At 47.1% G+C, this 23,012-nt stretch overlaps 1 protein-coding gene across 4 annotated transcripts in view; it reads right to left on the bottom strand.

The window, feature by feature from the left end:
- The window catches only part of ANKS1A (ankyrin repeat and sterile alpha motif domain containing 1A), a 255,025-nt gene that overhangs the window by 126,520 nt on the left and 105,493 nt on the right, over positions 1-23,012 (bottom strand). For all 4 annotated transcript variants that reach the window (XM_038748704.1, XM_038748705.1, XM_038748706.1 and 1 more), the window contains one exon: positions 2,814-3,110. In XM_038748704.1, the coding sequence (XP_038604632.1) occupies positions 2,814-3,110 (297 nt within the window). The remainder of the gene's footprint in view (positions 1-2,813; positions 3,111-23,012) is intronic.

Consider the following 23,012-nt stretch of genomic DNA (forward strand, 5'->3'; position numbering starts at 1 on the left):
GTTCCCCGCATCAACTAGCCCTGGGAGCCCCTGTCCTTGCCTGAAAGACAATTCAATCAATCGTATTTATTGAGCGCTTACTATGTGCAGAGTACTGTACCACCGGACCCCTGATGGCTTGTGAAATGGGAACTGGAAACCGTCCCTTAGGGCGGGCTGGGCCAGTGTCGGTGGCCCTGGGTCCGGGGCAAGGGGACCCAGGGGGTAGATAATAATAACAATAATAATAATAATAATAATAATAATAATGGCATTTATGACGCGCTTACTATGTGCAAAGCACTGTTCTAAGCGCGGGGGAGGTTACAAGACTGTGAGCCCACTGCTGGGTAGGGGCCGTCACTATATGTTGCCAACTTGTACTTCCCAAGCGCTTACTATAGTGCTCTGCACACAGTAAGCACTCAATAAATACGACTGAATGAATGAATGAATGAAGGTGATCAGGCTGTCCCACGGGGGGCTCACTGTTTTCATCCCCATTTTACAGATGGGGATTTTAGATTTGTAAAATCTTTTAGACTGTGAGCCCACTGTTGGGTAGGGACTGTCTCTATATGTTGCCAACTTGTACTTCCCAAGCGCTTAGTACAGTGCTCTGCACACTGTAAGCACTCAATAAATACGACTGATGATGAGATGAGGGAACTGGGGCCCAGAGAATCAGTCAATCAATCAAGAGAAGTGAAGTGACTGTCCCAAAGTCACACAGGTGACAATTGGCAGAGCCGGGATTTGAACCCATGACCTCTGACTCCAAAGCCCGGGCTCTTTCCACCGAGCCACCCTGCTTCTCAGATGGGAACAGAAGAGCAGCCTGGCTCAGTGGGTAGAGGCCGGGCCTGGCAGTCAGAAGGCTCTGGGTTCTAATCCCGGCTCTGCCACGTGTCTGCTGTGCAACTTTGGGCAAGTCACTTCACTTCTCTGGGCCTCACTTTACCTTATCTGTAGATTGGGGATTAAGATTGTGGAACAGGGGCTGTGCCCAATTCGATTTGCTTCTACCCACACCAGCGCTTAGAACAATGCAAGCACATAGTAAGCACTTAATACCACAACTATTATTATTATTATTATTATTGGAATGGGGGGTGGTTGGGCCGGCCTGCCAGAGACCTTTTCTAGGCCACAGCCATACTGCCACGCTTGCAGCCTAAAAATTTTAGTCTGGAACTGCAGAGAAGCAGCGTGGCCTCGTGCAAAGAGCCCGGGCGTGGGATTCAGAGAGACCTGGGTCCCAATCCCAGCTCCGCCGCTTGTCCGCTGCGTGATCTTGGGCAAGTCACTTCACTGAGCTTCAGTTACGCCAGATGGAAAATGGGGATTGATAATGGCATTTATTAAGCGCTTACTATGTGCAAAGCACTGTTCTAAGCACTGGGGGGGATACAAGGTGATCGGGTTGTCCCACGTGGGGCTCACCGTCTTCATCCCCATTTTACAGATGAGGGAACTGAGGCTCGGAGAAGTGAAGTGACTTGCCCAAGGTCACACAGCAGACATGTGGCAGAGCCGGGATTCGAACCCATGACCTCTGACTCCAAAGCCCGGGCTCTTTCCACTGAGCCACGCTGCTTCTCTAAGCGATTAAGACTGTGAGCCCCACGTGGGACAGGGCCTGCGTCCAGCCTGATCAGCTTGTATCTTCCTCGGCGCCGAGTACAGTGCCTGGCACATAGTAAGTGCCTAACAAACACCATTTTTCAAAAAAGGTTGTGAAAATCGGAGCAGTGCCACCAAACTAGGGAGCCGCTCCCAGAAGGTTTCACGGTTGCTTGGCTCCATCTAATAATAATAATAATGGCATTTATTAAGCACTTACTATGTGCAAAGCACTGTTCTAAGCGCGTGGGGGGGGGGTTACAAGGTGATCAGGTTGTCCCACGGGGGGCTCACAGTCTTCATCCCCGTTTTACAGATGAGGAAATCGGGAAAGAGAGGAATTTGGAGGTTTCCAGAGGCGGGGAAGGCTGTTTGAATGTTCCCGGAGATAAAGGCTTGAGATCACCGCCCTTTCCCCCGTCAGATTCTGGAGCCAACCAGGCCTGCTTCGGCAGTTCCAGACAGTAAGCTTGTTGTGGGCAGGGAACGGGTCTGTTTACTGCTACATTATATTCTCCCAAGCGCTTAGTACAATCAATCAATCATATTTATTGAGCGCTTACTGTGTGCAGAGCACCGCACTAAGCGCTTGGGAAGTCCAAGTTGGCAACATATAGAAGAAGCATATAGGAGAAGCAGCGTGGCTCAGTGGAAAAGAGCCCGGGCTTTGGAGTCAGAGGTCATGGGTTCAAATCCCGGCTCCGCCACTTGTCAGCTGTGTGACTTTGGGCAAGTCACTTCACTTCTCTGGGCCTCAGTTACCTCATCTGTAAAATGGGGATGAAGACTGTGAGCCCCACGTGGGACAACCTGACCACCTTGTAACCTCCCCAGCGCTTAGAACAGTGCTTTGCACATAGTAAGCGCTTAATAAATATTATTATTATTATTATTATATAGAGACGGTCCCTACCCAACAGTGGGCTCACAGGCTAGAAGTAAGCAGTGAGCACTCAATAAATACCACTGAATGAACGAATGAAGGTTCCCCAGGACAGCCCGGGCCCCCGGAAAGGAGCCTGGCAGGCGGGGGGAGACGTCTGCGTGGGGCGAGGGGGTTCGCTGGCCTCCCGGTGCCCCAGGGGACGACAGTGTGATGGGCGAAAGCAACGCACGTAGGCTGTGCTACACAGAAGCGGAGCCCGGCGGGCGGGACGGGGGGGTCTCCGGGCCTTTCCTCCCGGGGTCCGGCCCCGCTCCAACGCCTCTACCTGGTAGTTGCTGTCCATCCCGGCGTCCAGAAGGACTCGGACCACGGCCTTGTGGCCGTTGCGGGCGGCCAGGTGCAAGGGGGTGTGTTTCTTAGTGTTGCAGCTTAGGAGGTTGGGGTGGGCGTTGAGCAGCAGCTTCACCACGTCCAGCCTCCCGTACAGGGCCGCCAGGTCCAGCGGCGTCTCCAGCTTGTTGTTGCGCATGGTGGGGTCCGTCAGCTCCTCCAGGAGGACCCTGACCACCTCGGTGTGGCCATACTGAGCCGCGCAGTGCAGGGCCGTCTCGTTGTCGTTGTTCTGGGGGGCGAACAGAGCGGGCCGGGCCGTCACGGCGGGGGGACGGACCTCCCCCCGGCCCCGCGGTCCGGCTCGGAGGCGGGCCGTTCGAACCACTCGACGTTAAATGAGGCAGGCAACGGCAAAGCCCGTCGCCTCGAGACGCCGCCTCTGAAACCGGGCGAATGCCAAGGCCCGCTGCCCCGGGGTGGGGGGCTTCCCCTGCCCCCGAAAGTGACCAGAAACTGTAACTCCAAGAGGGATGCCGTAGTACAAACTGAACGGCGTCCCCACCCTCGGTGCTTAGAGCAAAGAAGGTGGGGGAAACTGACACCCCGAAAGCTCCCTGTGGGCAGGGGAGGGGGTCTTCCAAATCCGGTCATACACCCCCGAGCGCTTAGTACAGTGCTCCGCCCACAGTAAGCGCTCAATGACTACGAGCGGCGATGATGATGACGAGTCCTGATCGAAACGCTCGGGGCCGTTGCCGTTGCTTTCATTTAAACCTCAAATGGTCGGACGGGATGGTTTCTGCGTCTCCGATTCTAGGGTTACAGGGCGGCCACGCCGCTTCCACACCCAAGCAGGCGTCCTTTAGCGAGGCGGAGCCACCGGGGAAGCGTCTAGCATGCAAACGGGGCGGCAAACCACGTTAAAGGCATCGAGCAGAGCGGCGCTAAGCATCTCCGCGGCTCCGCCGCCGAGCTCAAACCGCTGCTGCGGGCGAAAGCCGGACCGGTTAACGCGGGCAACCCGGGGGCAGGTTTAGTGCAGCGGGGCCGTTCGCCGGTCGGTCGTTGACAACCGGGTTTCCCGGCGTTCGGGGGTGAGAGGTGCAAAATGGCCCCAGATTCCCTCGCTTCGGATTCTACCGCGAGTTCAACCTCCTTTCGACTGCAGAGCCCAGAGGGGAACAGGATGGTAAGCTCACTGTGGGCAGGGAATGTTATACTGCTACAGCGTACTCGCCCAAGCGCTTAGTACAGTGCTCCGCACACTGTAAGTGCTCAATAAAAGCGAGCTTTTATCCGGCCGGAGCTTTTATCAGTGGCTCCGTCTGTGCTACTTTTTTATTCAGTTCCCTCATCTGTAAAACGGGGATTTAATATCGTGAACCCCACATGGGACAGCCTGATCACCTTGCGAACAGTGCTTTGCACATAGTAAGCGCTTTACCTGTATATATGTATATATGGTTGTACATATTTATTACTCTATTTATTTATTTATTTATTTATTTATTTTGCTTGTACATTTCTATCCTACTCATTTTATTTTGTTGGTATGTTTGGTTCTGTTCTCTGTCTCCCCCTTTTAGACTGTGAGCCCACTGTTGGGTAGGGACTGTCTCTATGTGATGCCAATTTGTACTTCCCAAGCGCTTAGTACAGTGCTCTGCACATAGTAAGCGCTCAATAAATACGATTGATTGATTGATTGATTAACAAATACCCAAATTATTAAATTATTACTATTATTATTCCCCGTGACCGACAGCAAAAAAAACCGCAGCCGACGGGATGGAATTTCCGAGCTTTCTCTTTTCTCCCAGGCTCTTCCTCGGATAATTTCCGGGGGTGAGGGCGAATTGATTCTTCCAAGAGGGGTTTCACGTCGCCACTTTAAAGTGACAAGACTTTGAGCGGCTGGGGGGACCGGGGCCACATTTTGCACCTTTCAGAGATCAGAGACTTTCGCGACGGCGTTCAATCTCTTCACAGGTTAATCCCCCCAACCCCGGCAAGGGTTACCCAAGTCACGCGTGCAATTCCGTCAGCTTTAGATTGGCATTTGACTGCATCGTTGTGGGGTTTGTTTGTTTTCCCGCCCGGCTAGGTGAAATACACCAGGAGGATCCAGAGCTGCCGGGAGCTGGGGCCCTCAGGACAGAGTTCCCGGGCGGAGAGAACGCGAACAGTGAAATGAGGACGGACTGGGCGGGCAACAGCCGCGTGCAGAGGAAATAGACACGGACACGGAGGAGGAGCCGAGCCAGCCTTAGCGTGAAACTGAGGGGAGGCACGGAGCGGCCCAGGTGAAAAAGCCACCGGGATTCAAAGCGGATGTTCTGAGGACACCAGGCCTTGCCGGCCGGCGAGTACCTTTCGGGGGACCGGGGGAGAAAAACCGTCCGCTAATGCCAGTGAACCTGGATTCCATCAATCCGGGAGACACGGGTTCACCGGCGAGCTTCCTTTTTTTCCCCCTCCTTTCTTGCTAACCAGATTTGGTCAGTCTTGCTGGACTGATCCTAACCCGGTGCGTACTGAGAAAAACGAGGTTGGCTGCCTTAATCCCTGAGGGGCCTGAAGAATAGTTTCAATTTCCAGATGACACCCACTGATGCCCTTTTTTATTAAGGTGCAGCGAGGTGAGCCAAAAGAGCGATCTCCCCGGCAGTCTTCAGGAGAGTGACTGCTGAAGGTTGGGGACTCATTTCTCCTTTTCTCTGCCTCTGGCCTTATATGTTGCCAACTTGTACTTCCCAAGCGCTTAGTCCAGTGCTCTGCAAACAGGAAGCGCTCAGTAAATACGATTGATTGATTGATTTAGACACTCCAATCAGCTCACTTCTTCCCACATCCCAGCTCGCACTCTTCATTCCTCTCACCCCAGCCTATCCAATCAATCAATCAATCAATCGTATTTATTCAGCGCTTACAGTGTGCAGAGCGCTGTACTAACCGCTTGGGAAGTACAAGTTGGCAACATAACTCATGTGATAACTCATATCCAGCATGTGACCCGTTCTAGTCTCTCTGTGCCCTGACATTTTGCTGGCCCTTTCCTCCTGTTTGGAACACCCTCCCCACTTCTGATCAAAAAGACATTAGTTCTCCCCATCTTCGGTGCTCTCTTTTTTTTTTTGATGGCATTTATTCAGCGCTTACTATGTGCAAAGCACTGTTCTAAGCGCTGAGGAGGTTACAAGGTGATCAGATTGTCCCATGGGGGGCTCACAGTCTTCATCCCTGTTTTACAGATGAGGGAACTGAGGCCCGGAGAAGTGAAGTGACTTGCCCGCGGTCACACAGGAGACATGTGGCGGGGCCGGGATTCGAACTCATGACCTCAGACTCCAAATCCTGGGCTCTTTAAACTGAGCCACGCTGCTTCTCATAAAATCGCATCTCCTCCAAGAGGCCTTCCCCCATTCTTTTCCAATCGCCCCCGGTCTTATCCACCCCCAATGACCACATCGGTTGTCCTGAGCTACCAAAGCACTGAGGCACACATCAACCTCCTGAAACACTCCTCTACACATCTTGAGCCCACTATTGGGTAGGGACCGTCTCTATATGTTGCCAACTTGTACTGCCCAAGCGCTTAGTACAGTGCTCTGCACACAGGAAGCACTCAATAAATACGATTGAATGAATATACTCCATTACCTCAGCATTACCTCCTCAACATAATAATAATGACTGTGGTATTTGTTAAGTACTTACTATGTGCCAAGCACTGTTCTAAGCGCTGGGGTAGACACGAGGTAATCAGACTGGACACAATCCCTGTCCCACCTGGGGCTCAAAGTCTTAATCCCCATTTTATATAGGAGGCAACTAACAATAATAATAATAATAATGATGGCATTTATTAAGCGCTTACTATGTGCAAAGCACTGTTCTAAGCGCTGGGGAGGTTACAAGGTGATCAGATTGTCCCACGGGGGGGCTCGCAGTTTTCATCCCCATTTTACAGATGAGGTCACTGAGGCCCAGGGAAGTGAAGTGACTTGCCCAAAGTCACACAGCTGACAGTGGACGGAGCCGGGACTTGAACCCATGACCTCCGACTCCAAAGCCCGGGCTCTTTCCACTGAGCCATGCTGCTTCTCTAGCTGGGGCACGGAAGTCAAGTGACTTGCCCAAGGTCACACAGAAGACATGTGGCAGAGCCAGGATTAGAACCCACATCCTCTGACTCCCAAGCCCGGGCTCTTTCCTCTAGGCTACGCTGCTTCCAACGCATCCTCTTTATTCATTTATTCATTCATTCAATCGTATTTATTGGGCGCTTACTGCGTGCAGAGCACTGTACTAAGCGCTTGGGAAGGACAAGTCGGCAACATATAGAGACGGTCCCTACCCAACAACGGGCTCACAATCTAGAAGGGGGAGGCAGACAACAAAACAAAACAGACAGGTGTCAAAATCGTCAGAACAAATAAAATTATAACTATATCTAGAAATTAGTTTCGGGTCTATCTCCCCTGCTAGATTGCACGCTACTTTCGAGCCGGGATCATCTTTATTTCAATCGTATTTATTGAGCGCTTACTGTGTGCAGAGCACTGTACTAAGCGCTTGGGAAGTACAAGTTGGCAACATATAGAGACAGTCCCTACCCAACAGTGGGCTCACAGTCTAAAAGGCTCACAGTCTAAAAGAGTCTTTATTTACTTTATAGACTCCCAAACACGTAGTCAGAAATGGCGGTGAGCTTTGGCCTTCAAATCTCAGGACCGCAGAGATTACTTCAGACTGTCAGCTTGTTGTGGGCAGGGAATTATTATTAGAACAAACAGAATTATAGGTATATCTAGAAATTAGTTTCGGGTCTGTCTCCCCTGCTAGATGGTTCGCTACTTTCGAGCAGGGATCATCTTTATTTACTTTATAGACTCCCAAACACGTAGTCAGAAATGGCGGTCAGCTTTGGCCTTCAAATCTCGGGACCGTAGAGATTACATCAGACTGTCAGCTCGTTGTGGGCAGGGAATTATTATTAGAACAAATAGAATTATAGCTATATCTAGAAATTAGTTTCGGGTCTGTCTCCCCTGCTAGATGGTTTGCTACTTTCGAGCAGGAATCGTGTTTATTTACTTTATAGACTCCCAAACACGTAGTCGGAAATGGCGGTGAGCTTCGGCCTTCAAAATCTCAGGACCGTAGAGATTACTTCAGACTGTCAGCTCGTTGTGGGCAGGGAATTATTATTAGAACAAATAGAATTATAGCTATATCTAGAATCTAGTTTCAGGTCTGTCTCTCCTGCTAGATGGTTCGCTACTTTCGAGCACGGATCGTGTTTATTTACTTTATAGACTCCCAAACACAGTCGGAAATGGCGGTCAGCTTTGGCCTTCAAATCTCAGGACCGCAGAGATTACTTTAGACTGTCAGCTCGTGGTGGGCAGGGAATTATTATTAGAACAAACAGAATTATAGCTATATCTAGAAATTAGTTTCGGGTCTGTCTCCCCTGCTAGATGGTTCGCTACTTTCGAGCAGGGATCGTGTTTATTTACTTTATAGACTCCCAAACACGGAGTCGGAAATGGCGGTCAGCTTCGGCCTTCAAATCTCAGGACCGGAGAGATTACTTCAGACTGTCATCTTGCTGTGGGCAGGGAATTATTATTAGAACAAATAGAATTATAGCTATATCTAGAAATTAGTTTCAGGTCTGTCTCCCCTGCTAGATGGTTCGCTGCTTTCCCGCAGGGATCATCTTTATTTACTTTATAGACTCCCAAACACGTAGTCGGAAATGGCGGTGAGCTTTGGCCTTCAAATCTCAGGACCGTAGAGATTACTTTAGACTGTCAGCTCATTGTGGGCAGGGAATTATTATTAGAACAAATAGAATTATACATATATCTAGAAATTAGTTTCGGGTCTGTCTCCCCTGCTAGATGGTTTGCTACTTTCGAGCAGGGATCGTGTTTATTTACTTTATAGACTCCCAAACACGTAGTCGGAAATGGCGGTGAGCTTTGGCCTTCAAATCTCGGGACCGCAGAGATTACTTCAGACTGTCAGCTCGTTGTGGGCAGGGAATTATTATTAGTAGTAATAATAATCATAATAATGGGATTTGTCAAGCGCTTACTAAGTGCCAGGCACTGTACTAAGCGCTGAGAAGCAGCAGAGCCTAGTGGCTAGAGCACGGGACTGGGAATCTGAAAGTCATGGGTTCTCATCCCGGCTCCGCCACTTGCCTGCTGTGTGAACTTGGGTGAGTCACTTCACTTCTCTGGGCCTCAGTTCCCTCATCTGTAAAATGGGGATTGAGACTGTGAGCCCCGGGTGGGCCAGAGATTGTATCCAACCCAATCTGCTCGTACCCTCCCCAGCGCGGAGGAGCAGCATGGCTCAGTGGAAAGGCTTTGGAGTCAGAGGTCATGGATTCAAATCCCGGCTCCGTCAACTGTCGGCTTTGTGACTTTGGGAAAGCCACTTAACTTCTCTGTGCCTCAGTTCCCTCATCTGTAAAATGGGGATTAAAACCGTGAGCCCCCCGTCGAACAACCTGATCACCTTGTAACCTCCCCGGGGCTTAGAACGGTGCTTTGCACATAGTCAGCGCTTAACAAATACCACCATTATTATTATTATTATTATTATTCTCTGTGCCTCAGTTACCTCATCTGTAAAATGGGGATTAAAACCGTGAGCCCCCCATGGAACAACCTGATCAACTTGAAACTTCCCCGGGGCTTAGAACAGTGCTTTGCACATAGTAAGCGCTTAACAAATACCACCATTATTATTATTATTATTCTCTGTGCCTCAGTTACCTCATCTGTAAAATGGGGATTAAAACCGTGAGCCCCCCGTGGAACAACCTGATCACCTTGTAACCTCCCCGGGGCTTAGAACGGTGCTTTGCGCATAGTAAGCGCTTAACAAATACCACCATTATTATTATTATTATTATTCTCTGTGCCTCAGTTACCTCATCTGTAAAATGGGGATTAAAACCGTGAGCCCCCCGTGGAACAACCTGATCACCTTGTAACCTCCCCGGGGCTTAGAACAGTGCTTTGCACATAGTAAGCGCTTAATAAATACCACCATTATTATTATGATTATTCTCTGTGCCTCAGTTACCTCATCTGTAAAATGAGGATTAAAACCGTGAACTCCCTGTGGAGCAACCTGATCACCTTGTAACCTCCCCGGGGCTTAGAACGGTGCTTTGCACATAGTAAGCGCTTAACAAATACCACCATTATTATTATTATTATTATTCTCTGTGCCTCAGTTCCCTCATCTGTAAAATGGGGATTAAAACCGTAAGCCCCCCCGTGGAGCAACCTGATCACCTTGTAACCTCCCCGGGGCTTAGAACAGTGCTTTGCACATAGTAAGCGCTTAACAAATACCATCATCACTTAGTACAGTGCCTGGCACATCGCAAGCGCTTAACAAATACCACTATTATTATTATTATTTTATTCTTATTACAGGCAAATCAAGTTGGACACAGTCCCCGTCCCACGTGGGGCTCACAGCCTCAATCCCCATTTGACCGCTGAGGTAACATGGGCACAGGGAAGTGACGTGATTTGCCCATGTACCCTCCCAAGCGCTTAGTACAGTGCTTTGTGAACAGTAGGCGCTCAATAAATATGAATGAATGAAAGGGCTGAGAGCCTGATTGATGGAATTGATTCTAGTGATGGAGGTTTGCACCGAGCCAAGCACGCTCTGGCCATGCTCCTCCCTGGGGCACAGAATTCAAGAATGCAGCCCACTGTCAAGTCCGCAAGCAGGATTTTGGGGTTTTTTGGATTTTTTAACGTCTTGGGAGTCAGAAGACGTGGGTCCTAATATCGGCTCTGCCACTTGTCTGCTGTGTGACCATGGACAAGGCACCAACAATAATAATAATAATAATAATGGCATTTGTTAAGCGCTTACTATGTGCAAAGCACTGTTCTAAGCGCTGGGGAGGTTACAAGGTGATCAGATTGTCCCTCGTGGGGCTCACAGTCTTAATCCCCATTTTCCAGATGAGGGAACTGAGGCCCAGAGAAGCGACTTGCCCAAAGCCACACAGCTGACAAGTGGCAGAGCCGGAATTAGAACCCATGACCTCTGGCTCCCAAGCCCGGGCTCTTTCCACTGAGCCACGCTGCTACTATGTGAAAAGCACTGTTCTAAACGCTGGCGAGGTTACAAGGTGATCATGTTGTCCCACGGGGGGGGGGGGGGTCACAGTCTTCATCCCCATTTTACAGATGAGGGAACTGAGGCCCAGAGAAGAATAATAATAATAACGATGGCATTTATTAAGCGCTTACTATGTGAAAAGCACTGTTCTAAGCACTGGGGAGGCCACAAGATGATCAGGTTATCCCAAAGAGGGCTCTGACATTCCCAAGCAGCTTAGAGATTCGTGTGCTCAAGTGGCTGCCCATTCCCATGGATTCTGCTCCCTGCTCTGCTTTCCAGAGCTAAATTCCACATCTTCCCACCCTGTCCTCCCCATATCATTCTTTCCCATAGCACTAACCTCCCTAACTCAAAAGTTCATCACCTTGGCACTGCCCTCGCCTCATCTGTCACATTCAACTCATATGTAATAATGAAAACTTCTCTGTGCCTCAGTTACCTCATCTGTAAAATGGGGATGAAGACTATGAGCCCCACGTGGGACAACCTCATTACCTTGTATCTACCCCAGTGCTTAGAACAGTGCTTTTTTTAAAAAAAATGGCATTTATTAAGCACTTACTATGTGCAAAGCACTGTTCTAAGCGCTGGGGAGTTTACAAGGTGATCAGGTTGTCCCGTGTCGCCCTCACACTTATTTGTTTCCATTAATGCAGGGAACGTGTCTACCAACTCTATTACATTGTACTTTCCCACCCGCTTTTTTTAAATCAATCAATCAATCAATCAATCAATAGTATTTATTGAGCGCTTACTGTGTGCAGAGCACTGTACTAAGCGCTTGGGAAGTACAAATTGGCAACACATAGAGACAGTCCCTACCCAACGGTGGGCTCACAGTCTAAAAGGGGGAGACAGAGAACAGAACCAAACATACCAACAAAATTAAATAAATAGGATAGAAATGTACAAGTAAAATAAATAAATAAATAAATAAATAGATAAATAAATAAATGGCATTTATTAAGCGCTTACCATGTGCAAAGCACTGTTTTAAGCGCTGGGGAGTTTACAAGGTGATCAGGTTGTCCCGTGTCGCCCTCACACTTGTTTCCATTAATGCAGGGAACATGTCTACCAACTCTATTACATTGTACTTTCCCACCCGCTTTTTTTAAAATGGCATTTATTAAGCGTTTACTATGTGCAAAGCACCGTTCTAAGCGCTGGGGAGTAGGAAGCGCTTAACAAATACCATCATCATCATTATTATTCTAAACCCAGCTCTACCACTTGTCTGCTGTTTGAACACGGGAAAGTCACTTCGCTTCTCTGTGCCTCAGTTACCTCGTCTACACAATAGGAATTAAGACTGTGAGCCCCACGTAGGACAGAAACTGGGTCCAACCTGATCAGCTTGTGTTCTACCCCAGTGCTTAGAACAGTGCTTGGCACATAGTAAGCGCTTAACAAATACCATCATTATTATTATTCTAAATTCTGCTCTACCACTTGTCTGCTGTTTGAACTTGGGAAAGTCACTTCGCTTCTCTGTGCCTCAGTTACCTCGTCTACACAATAGGAATTAAGACTGTGAGCCCCACCTAGGACTGAAACTGGGTCCAACCTGATTCGCTTGTGTTCTGCCCTGGCACTTAGTACAGTGCCTAGCACCAAGTAGATGCTTAACAGCGTGGCTTAGTGGAAAGAGCATGGGCTTGGGAGTCGAGGTCATGGGTTCTAATATCGCCTCTGCCACTTGTCTGCTGTGGGACAATGGACAAGGCACTTAACTTCTCTGTGCCTCAGTTACCTCATCTGTAAATGGGGATTAAGACCATGAGCCCCACGTGGGACAACCTCATTACCTTGTATCTACCCCAGCGCTTAGAACAGTACTTGGCACATAGTAAGCGCTTAACAAATACCATCATCATTATTATTATTCTAAACCCAGCTCTACCACTTGTCTGCTGTTTGAACTTGGGAAAGTCACTTCGCTTCTCTGTGCCTCAGTTACCTCGTCTACACAATAGGAATTAAGACTGTGAGCCCCACGTAGGACAGAAACTGGGTCCAACCTGATTAGCTTGTGTTCTACCCCGGCACTTAGTACAGTGCCTAGCACCAAGTAAATGCTTAACAGTGTGGCTTAGTGGAAAAAGCACGGGCTTGGGAGTCCGAGGTCATGGGTTCTAATCCCGGCTCCGCCACCTGTCAGCTGTGCGACTTTGGGCAAGTCACTTAACTTCTCTGTGCCTCAGTGACTGCATCTGTAAAATGGGGATTAAGACTGTGAGCCCTGCGTAGGACAATCTGATAACCTTGTATAATAATAATAATAATGATGGTATTTGTTAACCGCTTACTATGTGCCAAGCACTGTTTAAAGCACTGTGGGGATACAAGGTAATCAGGTTGTCCAACGGGGGGCTCACAGCCTTCATCCCCATTTTACAGATGAGGGAACTGAGGCCCAGAGAAGTGAAGTGACTAGCCCAAAGTCACACAGGGATTTGAACCCATAACCTGACTCCAAAGCCCGTGCTCTTTCCACTGAGCCACATTGCTTCTCTGTATCTATCTGAAGCAGCGTGGCTCAGTGGAAAAAGCACGGGCTTTGGAGTCAGAGGTCATGGGTTCAAATCCCGGCTCCGCCAACTGTCAGCTGTGTGACTTTGGGCAAGTCACTTCACTTCTCTGGGCCTCAGTTACCTCATCTGGAAAATGGGGATTAAGACTGTGAGCCCCCCGTGGACAACCTGATCACCTTGTAACCTACCCAGCGCTTTGAATAGTGCTGTGCACATAGTAAGTGCTTAATAAATGCCATTATTATTATTATTATTATCCTAGTGCTTAAAGCAGTGCTTGGCACATAGTAGGCGCTTAAATACCATAATTATTATTATTAAGTACCATTATAAACAAAAAAAAAGAGATCAGATAACCTCCTTCCCAGAGCGCTGTTCTTTCCACTGGACCAACAACATAGCTATCCTCCGTCCCCTGCCTGGAAATCCCTCCTCCCATCTCGGCTTCCTCCAAACCACATTTCCCGCCTTCTTCCCAGCCTTTCTGAAAAGCCCTCTCCTCTAAGAGGTATTAATTTCCCATCTTCCTGGCCAAGTCACCCCATCGGCAGTCACTTATGCAATCAAACCATCACCTGATGACATTTACTGAGTGCTTACTGTAATTTCCAACTCCGCTGTATTCTCCCAAGCACTTTGTACAGCTCTCTGCACACAGCCAGCACTCAATACCATTCAATCTATCGACCCATCAGCCGTATTTATTGAACGCTGTGTGCAGAACGCTGTACTAAGCAACTGGGAGAGCACTGTACGACAACGACAGACACATTCCCTGCCCACAATGAGTTTAGAGTCTAGAGGGGGAGACAGTATATCAATCAACCGATCTGGACGATCCCTGCCTACAAGAAGCTGACAGTTAAGAAGGGAGACAAGCACTAAAATCAATTCCAGATGGATAATGAACATAAATACTGTGAGGCTGGAGGAGGGGTGAATAGAAGCGCAGAAGTGAAACAGACCCAAGTGCATAGGTGAGGCAGAAGAGAGGGCTATGACAGGGAAGTGAGGGATTTAGAGAAAGTCTCTTGGAGATGAGATTTTAGTAGGGTTTTGAAGATGAAGCGAGAGGTGGGCTGTCAGGCATGAAGAGGGGAGGGAATTCCAAGCCAGAAGGAGGCTGTGGGCCAGGAGTTGTTGGCGAGAAAGACAAAATTGAGGTATAGTGTTAGGCAAGAAATGTATCTGGATGCGTTGTAGGAGAATAAGACAGGAAGGGGAGAACTGATTCAGTGTTTTAAAGCCAAAAGTCAGGAGTTTTTCACCCATGCTGGGCAGTGGGAGAGAGAGTACAGCGCAGAGACTCGAGTTTACTGCGCGGAAGGCGGCACTGGTAAACCACTTCAGGATTTTTACCAGGAAAACTCTACGGATCCACTACCAGAACGATTGCAGATGGAGAGCGGGGCATTTGGGGATAGACGTGTCCACGGTGTCTCTAAGAGCCAGAAGCGACTTGCCCGCTTAAGACAAGGATTTTCGGCTTGACGGGGAAATCGACAGGTTGGAGGTTTTGGGGGAGTGCGGAGACCTGCACTGACCGGTTTTTCAGAAGAATGATCCTGGCAGCAGAGTGAAGGCCGGACTGAACAGGAGGCCGGGAGGTCAGTGACGAGCTTGGTGCAGTAGAGAGGCAGGGTGGGATTAGTGCTTGGATAAGCACAGTAGCAGTTAGGGTGGAAAGGAAGGGGTGGATTCTGGAAACGTTGAGAAGGTACGACCTAAACGGCTTGGTTACAGGCCGATGTGTGGGTTGAATAAAAGGGATGAGTTGAAAATAATTTCAAGGTTATGGGCTTGTGGGAAAGGCAGATTGGTGGGTGCTATTCAATAATGGGGAAAATCTGGGGGAGGACAGGGTTTGGGTGGGAAGATAAAGAGTTTGATTTTAGACAAGTGGAAGGCAGGATGAAATGCAAAGAGGTCAGGACTGCAGGTGCAGATGTATGTGCAGAATCTGTGCATTTTATAGCCACTTGTTTATGTTACCATATATAGCTAATCTCCCTTTAATGTTGAGAAGCAACATGACCCAGTGGAGAGAACCCGAGCCTGGGAATCAGAGAACCTGGGTTCTAATCATCATCATCATCAATCGTATTTATTTAAGCGTTTACTATGTGCAGAGCACTGTACTAAGCGCTTGGGAAGTACAAATTGGCAACATATAGGGACAGTCCCTACCCAACAGTGGGCTCACAGTCTAAAAGGGGGAGACAGAGAACAAACCAAAACATATTAACAAAATAAAATAAATAGAATAAACATGTTCTAATCTCAGCTCCGTGTTAGAACTTGTTCTGTTCTAATCTCAGCTCCATCCCTTCTCTGCTGTGTCACCTTGGGCAAATCACTTCCCTCATACGCAGAAGGGGGATTCATTCATTCATTCATTCAATCGTATTGACTGAGCGCTTACTGTGTGCAGAGCACTGTACTAAGCGCTTGGGATGTCCAGGTTGGCAACATCTAGAGACGGTCCCTACCCAACAGTGGGCTCACCGTCTAGAAGGGGGAGACAGAGAACAAACCAAAACATATTAACAAAATAAAATAAATAGAATAAACATGTACAAATAAAATAAATAGAGTAATAAATATGTACAAACATATATACATGTGCTGTGGGGAGGGGAAGGAGGTAAGGCAGGGATGGGGAGGTGGAGGAGGGGAATTCAACACCTACTCTCCTTCTCCTTTAGACCGCGAGCCCCAGGTGAGACCTGGTTATCTTGCATCTAATCTGGCATCTGCTCCAGCAGCTCAGTACAGTGGTTGGCACGTAATAATAATAATAATGATGGCATTTATTAAGCGCTTACTATGTGCAAAGCACTATTCTAAGCACTGGGGAGGTTACAAGGTGATCAGGCTGTCCCACGGGGGGGGGGGGCTCAGGTGCTTAATTCCACAATTATTATTATTACTCCTGGCACAGTTTCCAGCCATGACCACTTCAAAATGAAAATCATATGGGCAGCCAAAGACCAAAATGAATCCCTCTCCGAGAACCCTAAGACCGAGCTGGGAGGTGTAAACTATATAGAGCGCCAACGCATCAGCCTTGGGAGCTCCCACATTCCCACAGGAGGCTCATTCGCACCCACATTCAAGCGCTCAGTACAGTGCGAAGCGCTTAGTACAGTGTTCTGCACACAGTAAGGGCTCAATAAATACGATTGAATGAATGAAATTCCGGGGTCTTCCCTCCCCACCGCCCTGGGGAGGGTGTGCACAGAGTCGCCCTTGTTCCCAGTGGGAAAAATGACAGCCCATTTCTACGGGAAGACTGAGCCCTCAAATGGATTTCAAGGTAACCAGCCAGGGGGCCGCCCAAATTGACTTATGAGCTGGCTTGAGATGACATGTTTCCGATTTCTATTACGCTAGGAGCCCCAGCTGCTTTCCCAAAGACAATATATATATTGCATATATGTATATATGTTTGTACATATTTATACATGTTTGTACATATTTATTACTCTATTTATTTTACTTGTACATATCTATTCTATTTATTTTATTTTGTTAGTATGTTTGGTTTTGTTCTCTGTCTCCCCCTTTTAGACTGTGAGCCCACTGTTGGGTAGGGACCGTCTCTATATGTTGCCAACTTGTACTTCCCAAGAGCTTAGTACAGTGCTCTGCACACAGTAAGTGCTCAATAAATACGATTGATGTTGATGATGATCAACATCGCCAACCTAGCTCTTCCTCCCTTCAAGGCCCTACTGAGAGCTCACCTCCTCCAGGAAGCCTTCCCAGACTCAGCCCCTTCCTTCCTCTCCCCCTCGTCCCCCTCTCCATCCCCCCATCTTACCTCCTTTCCTTCCCCACAGCACCTGTATATATGTATATATGTTTGTACAGATTTATTACTCTATTTCTTTTACTTGTACATATCTATTCTATTTCTTTTATTTTGTTAGTATGTTTGGTTTTGTTCTCTGTCTCCCCCTTTTAGACTGTGAGCCCACTGTTGGGTAGGGACCGTCTCTAGATGTTGCCAACTTGTACTTCCCAAGCGCTTAGTACAGTGCTCTGCGCACAGTAAGTGCTCAATAAATACAATTGATTGATTGATTTCTGATTTCTAGTACGCTAGGAGCCCCAGCTGCTTTCCCAAAGACTATATATTGTATATATGTATATATGTTTGTACATATTTATACATGTTTGTACATATTTATTACTCTATTTATTTTACTTGTACATATCTATTCTATTTATTTCATTTTGTTAGTATGTTTGGTTTTGTTCTCTGTCTCCCCCTTTTAGACTGCGAGCCCACTGTTGGGTAGGGACCGTCTCTATATGTTGCCAACTTGTACTTCCCAAGAGCTTAGTACAGTGCTCTGCACACAGTAAGTGCTCAATAAATACGATTGATGTTGATGATGATCAACATCGCCAACCTAGCTCTTCCTCCCTTCAAGGCCCTACTGAGAGCTCACCTCCTCCAGGAAGCCTTCCCAGACTCAGCCCCTTCCTTCCTCTCCCCCTCGTCCCCCTCTCCATCCCCCCATCTTACCTCCTTTCCTTCCCCACAGCACCTGTATATATGTTTGTACATATTTATTACTCTATTTATTTTACTTGTACATATCTATTCTATTTCTTTTATTTTGTTAGTATGTTTGGTTTTGTTCTCTGTCTCGCCCTTTTAGACTGTGAGCCCACTGTTGGGTAGGGACTGTCTCTAGATGTTGCCAACTTAGACTTCCCAAGCGCTTAGTACAGTGCTCTGCAAACAGTAAGCACTCAATAAATACTATTGATTGATTGATTTCCGATTTCTAGTACGCTAGGAGCCCCAGCTGCTTTCCCAAAGACAATATATATATTGTATATATGTACATATGTTTGTACATATTTATACATGTTTGTACATATCTATTACTCTATTTATTTTACTTGTACATATCTATTCTATTTATTTCATTTTGTTAGTATGTTTGGTTTTGTTCTCTGTCTCCCCCTTTTAGACTGTGAGCCCACTGTTGGGTAGGGACTGTCTCTAGATGTTGCCAACTTGTACTTCCCAAGCACTTAGTACAGTGCTCTGCACACAGTAAGCGCTCAATAAATACGATTGATTGATTGATTGATTAATAAATGCCATTATTATTATTATTATTATTATTATTATTTAAAAAAGCTTTAGAACCAGGCTAGGACCTTGGGGGAATTAAGCCACATTCTGCTACCTATTTTGCAGGTGGGAAAAGAAAGACATTTCCCAAAGCCTCACAGAGCAAGAAGTTAGAATAAAAATCCCACCCATGAGAAGCAGTGTGGGCTAGCGTGGCCAGCCTGGCTGTGAGAGGACCCGGGTTCTAATCCTGGCTCTGCCATCTGTCTGCTGTGTGACCTTGGGCAAGTAACTTACCTTCTCTGTACCTCAGTTCCCCCATCTGGAAAATGGAAATTAAGACCGCGAGCCCTATGTGCGACATGGACTGTGTCCAGCCCGATTATCTTGTAGCTACCCTAGTGCTTAGTACAGTTCTAATCCCGGCTCTGCCACTTATCGGCTGGGTGACTTTGGGCAAGTCGCTTGACTGCTCTGTGCCTCAGTTCCCTCATCTGTAAAGTGGGGATTAAGTCTGTGAGCCCCACGTGGGACAACCTGATTACCTTGGATCTACCCCAGCGCTTAGAACGGTGCTTGGCACATAGTAAGCGCTTAATAAATACCATCGTTACTATTATTATTATTACAGTGCCCGGCATTTAGTGAGCCCCCACCTTCCTCCCCCTCCCCCCAGCCTTACCTCCTTCCCCTCCCCACAGCACCTGTATATATGTTTGTACAGATTTATTACTCTATTTATTTCCCTTGTATATATTTACTTTTCTATTTATTTTATTTTGTTAATACATTTTGTCTTGTTGTCTGTCTCCCCCTACTAGACTGTGAGCCCATTGTTGGGTAGGGACCGTCTCTAGATGTTGCCAACTTGGACTTCCCAAGCGCTTAGTCCAGTGCTCTGCACACAGTAAGCGCTCAATCAATACGATTGAATGAATGAATGAGCCTGTTGTTGGGTAGGGACCGTCTCTAGATGTTGTCAACTTGTACTTCCCAAGCGCTTAGTACAGTGCTCTGCACACAGCAAGCGCTCAATACGATTGCATGAATGAATGAAATACCATAAAAATCAATCAACTATATTTATTGAGCGCTTACTATGTGCAGAGCACTATACTAAGCACTCGGGAGAGTACCATACAAAAAAATTCTATATAGATGCATATATATGTAGCCCACTGTCGGGTAGGGACCGTCTCTCTATGTTGCCAACTTGTACTTCCCAAGCGCTTAGTCCAGTGCTCTGCAAGCAGTAAGCGCTCAATAAATACGACTGAATGAATGACTGAATATGTATACCTACACATATACATATATATGTATATGTTTGTACGTATTTATTACTCTCTTTTATTTGTACATATTTATTTTATTTATTTCATTTTGTTAATACGTTTGGTTTTGTTGTCCGTCTCCCCCTTCTAGACTGTGGGCCCGCCGTCGGGTAAGGACCATCTCTAGATGTTGCCAACCTGTCCTTCCCAAGCGCTTAGTCCAGTGCTCTGCACACAGTAAGCGCTCAATAAATACGATTGATTGATTGATTGAATGAATTAGCAGACACGTTTCCTGGCCATAACGAGCTTACAGATGATACCAAGCCCTTCTCTCCACCCGCCGACTTCACGGTGCTTCCGAGAAGGATTTCCAGGCCTACGACGCGGGTGGTGTCGCAGAATAACGATGCCCAGAATAACGATGCCCGGAGTCGATCAATCAATCGTATTTATTGAGCGCTTCCTGTGTGCAGAGCACTGTACTAAGCGCTTGGGAAGTCCAAGTTGGCAACATAGAGAGACAGTCCCTACCCACGAAGGTTGAAGTTCCTGCCAGCCTGGTGGGGTCCAGTCAAGCAGGGAAAGTCTGAGAAGCAGTGTGGCCCAGGGGATGGAGCACGGGCCTGGGCGTCGGAAGGATCTGGGTTCTAACCCTGCCACCCCCACTTGCTGTGTGACCTCGGGCAAGTCGCTTCACTTCTCGGGGCCTCAGTTACTTCCGCTGTAAAACGGGAATGAATTCAATTCAATTCAATCGTATTTATTGAGCACTTACTGTGTGCAGAGCACTGGACTAAGCGCTTGGGAAGTCCAAGTTGGCAACATATAGAGATGGTCCCTACCCAACAATGGGCTCACAGTCTAGAAGGGGGAGACAGACAACAAAACCAAACATATTAACAAAATAAATAGAATAGATATGTACAAGTAAAATAAATAAATAGAGTAATGAATATTTACAAACATATATACATATATACAGGTGCTGTCGGGAAGGGAAGGAGGTAAGACGGTAATATGGTATTATTACCATAATAATAATGATAACAATAATAAAGATTCAGTCATTCACTCAATCATTCATTCATTCAATCGCATTTATTGAGTGCTTACTGTGTGCAGAGCACTGTACTAAGCGCTTGGGAAGTACAAGTTGGCAACATATAGAGACAGTTCCTAATCAGCAGCTATCTGTTGCCTCATCTCTTAAATGGGGATTAATAATAATAATAATTCATTCATTCAATAATAATGATGGCTTTTGTTAAGCGCTTACTATGTGCCAAGCACTGTTCTAAGCGCTGGGGGAATACAGGGTATCCCGCTACTCAGCAGCGGGTTCACAGTCTAGAAGGGGGAGGCAGACAACAAAACAAAACATATTAACAAAATAAAATAGAGTAAATATGTACAAGTAAAATAGAGTAATAAATATGTACAAGCACATATTCATTCATTCAATCATATTTATTGACTGCTTACTGTGTGCAGAGCACTGTACTAAGCGCTTGGGAAGTCCAAGTTGGCAACATATAGAGACAGTCCCTACCCAACAGTGGGCTCACAGTCTAGAAGGGGGAGACAGAAAACAAAACAAAACATATTAACAAAATAAAATAAATAGAATAAATATGTACAAGTAAAAGAAATAGAGTAGCTCACAGTCTTAATAGATTAAGTCTTAATAGAGGCAGCGTGGCTCAGTGAAAAGATCCCGGGCTTGGGAGTCAGAGGTCGTGGGTTCTAATCCCGCCTCCACCACGTCAGCTGTGTGACGTTGGGCAAGTCACTTTCCTTCTCTGGGCCTCAGTTCCCTCATCTCTAAAATGGGGATGAAGACATGTGGGACAATCTGATTACCCTGTATCCCCCCAGAGCTTAGAACAGTGCTTGGCATATAGTAAGCACTTAACAAAAGCCATCATTACTACTGAATGAATGAATGAATTATTATTATTATTAATCCCCATTTAAGAGATGAGGTAACAGATAGAGAGGACTGAAGTGACTTGCCCAAGGTCACACAGCAGACAGGTGGTGGAGCTGGGATTAGAACCCACAACCTCTAACTCTCAGGCCCGGGCTGCTCTGTCCACTCCGCCACGCTGCTTCCTCTAGTTCCCCGTAAGACAAAAAGTGTCTCTGATGAGTAGAAGAAAAGAAGCACGCCCCACCACAAATCAACAGGCATCATGAGCCTGCTGTTGGATGGGGACCGTCTCTATATGTTGCCAACTTGCACTTCCCAAGCGCTTAGTACAGTGCTCTGCACACAGTAAGCACTCAATAAATACGATTGAATGAATGAATGAATCCCCCCCGCCTTACCTCCTTCCCCTCCCCACAGCACCTGTATATATGTTTGTACATATTTATTACTCTATTTATTTTACTTGTACATATTTACTATTCTATTTATTTTATTTTGTTAATATGTCTTGTTTTGTTTTCTGTCTCCCCCTTCTAGACCGTGAGCCCGCTGTTGGGTAGGGACCGTCTCTATATGTTGCCAACGTGGACTTCCCAAGCACTTAGTACAGTGCTCTGCACACAGTAAGCACTCAATAAATACGATTGAATGAATGAATGAATGAATGAATTTAGCTTCTCTGTGCCTTAGTTTCCTCAACCGCAAAATGGGGATTCAGTAACTATTCACCCTCTTCCTTAGACCCCGGCTCTGCCGAGTGCTTGCTGTGTGAACCTGGGCGAGTCCTCTTCTAGACTGTGAGCCCACTGTTGCGTAGGGACCCCCTCTTTATGTTGCCAACTTGGACTTCCCAAGCGCTTAGTACAGTGCTCTGCACACAGTAAGCGCTCAATAAATACGACTGAATGAATGAATTTAGCTTCTCTGTGCCTTAGTTTCCTCAACTGTAAAATGGGGATTCAATAACTATTCACCCCCTTCCTTAGACCCCGGCTCTGCCGAGTGCTTGCTGTGTGACCCTGGGCGAGTTATCTTCTAGACTGTGAGCCCACTGTTGGGTAGGGACCGTCCCTTTGGACTTCCCAAGCGCTTAGTACAGTGCTCTGCACACAGTAAATGCTCAATAAATACGATTGAATGAATGAATGAATGAATTTAGCTTCTCTGGACCTTAGTTTCC

This window comes from Tachyglossus aculeatus, chromosome 7 (genome assembly GCF_015852505.1).
Source record: "Tachyglossus aculeatus isolate mTacAcu1 chromosome 7, mTacAcu1.pri, whole genome shotgun sequence".
NCBI classification, from domain to species: Eukaryota; Metazoa; Chordata; class Mammalia; order Monotremata; family Tachyglossidae; genus Tachyglossus; species Tachyglossus aculeatus.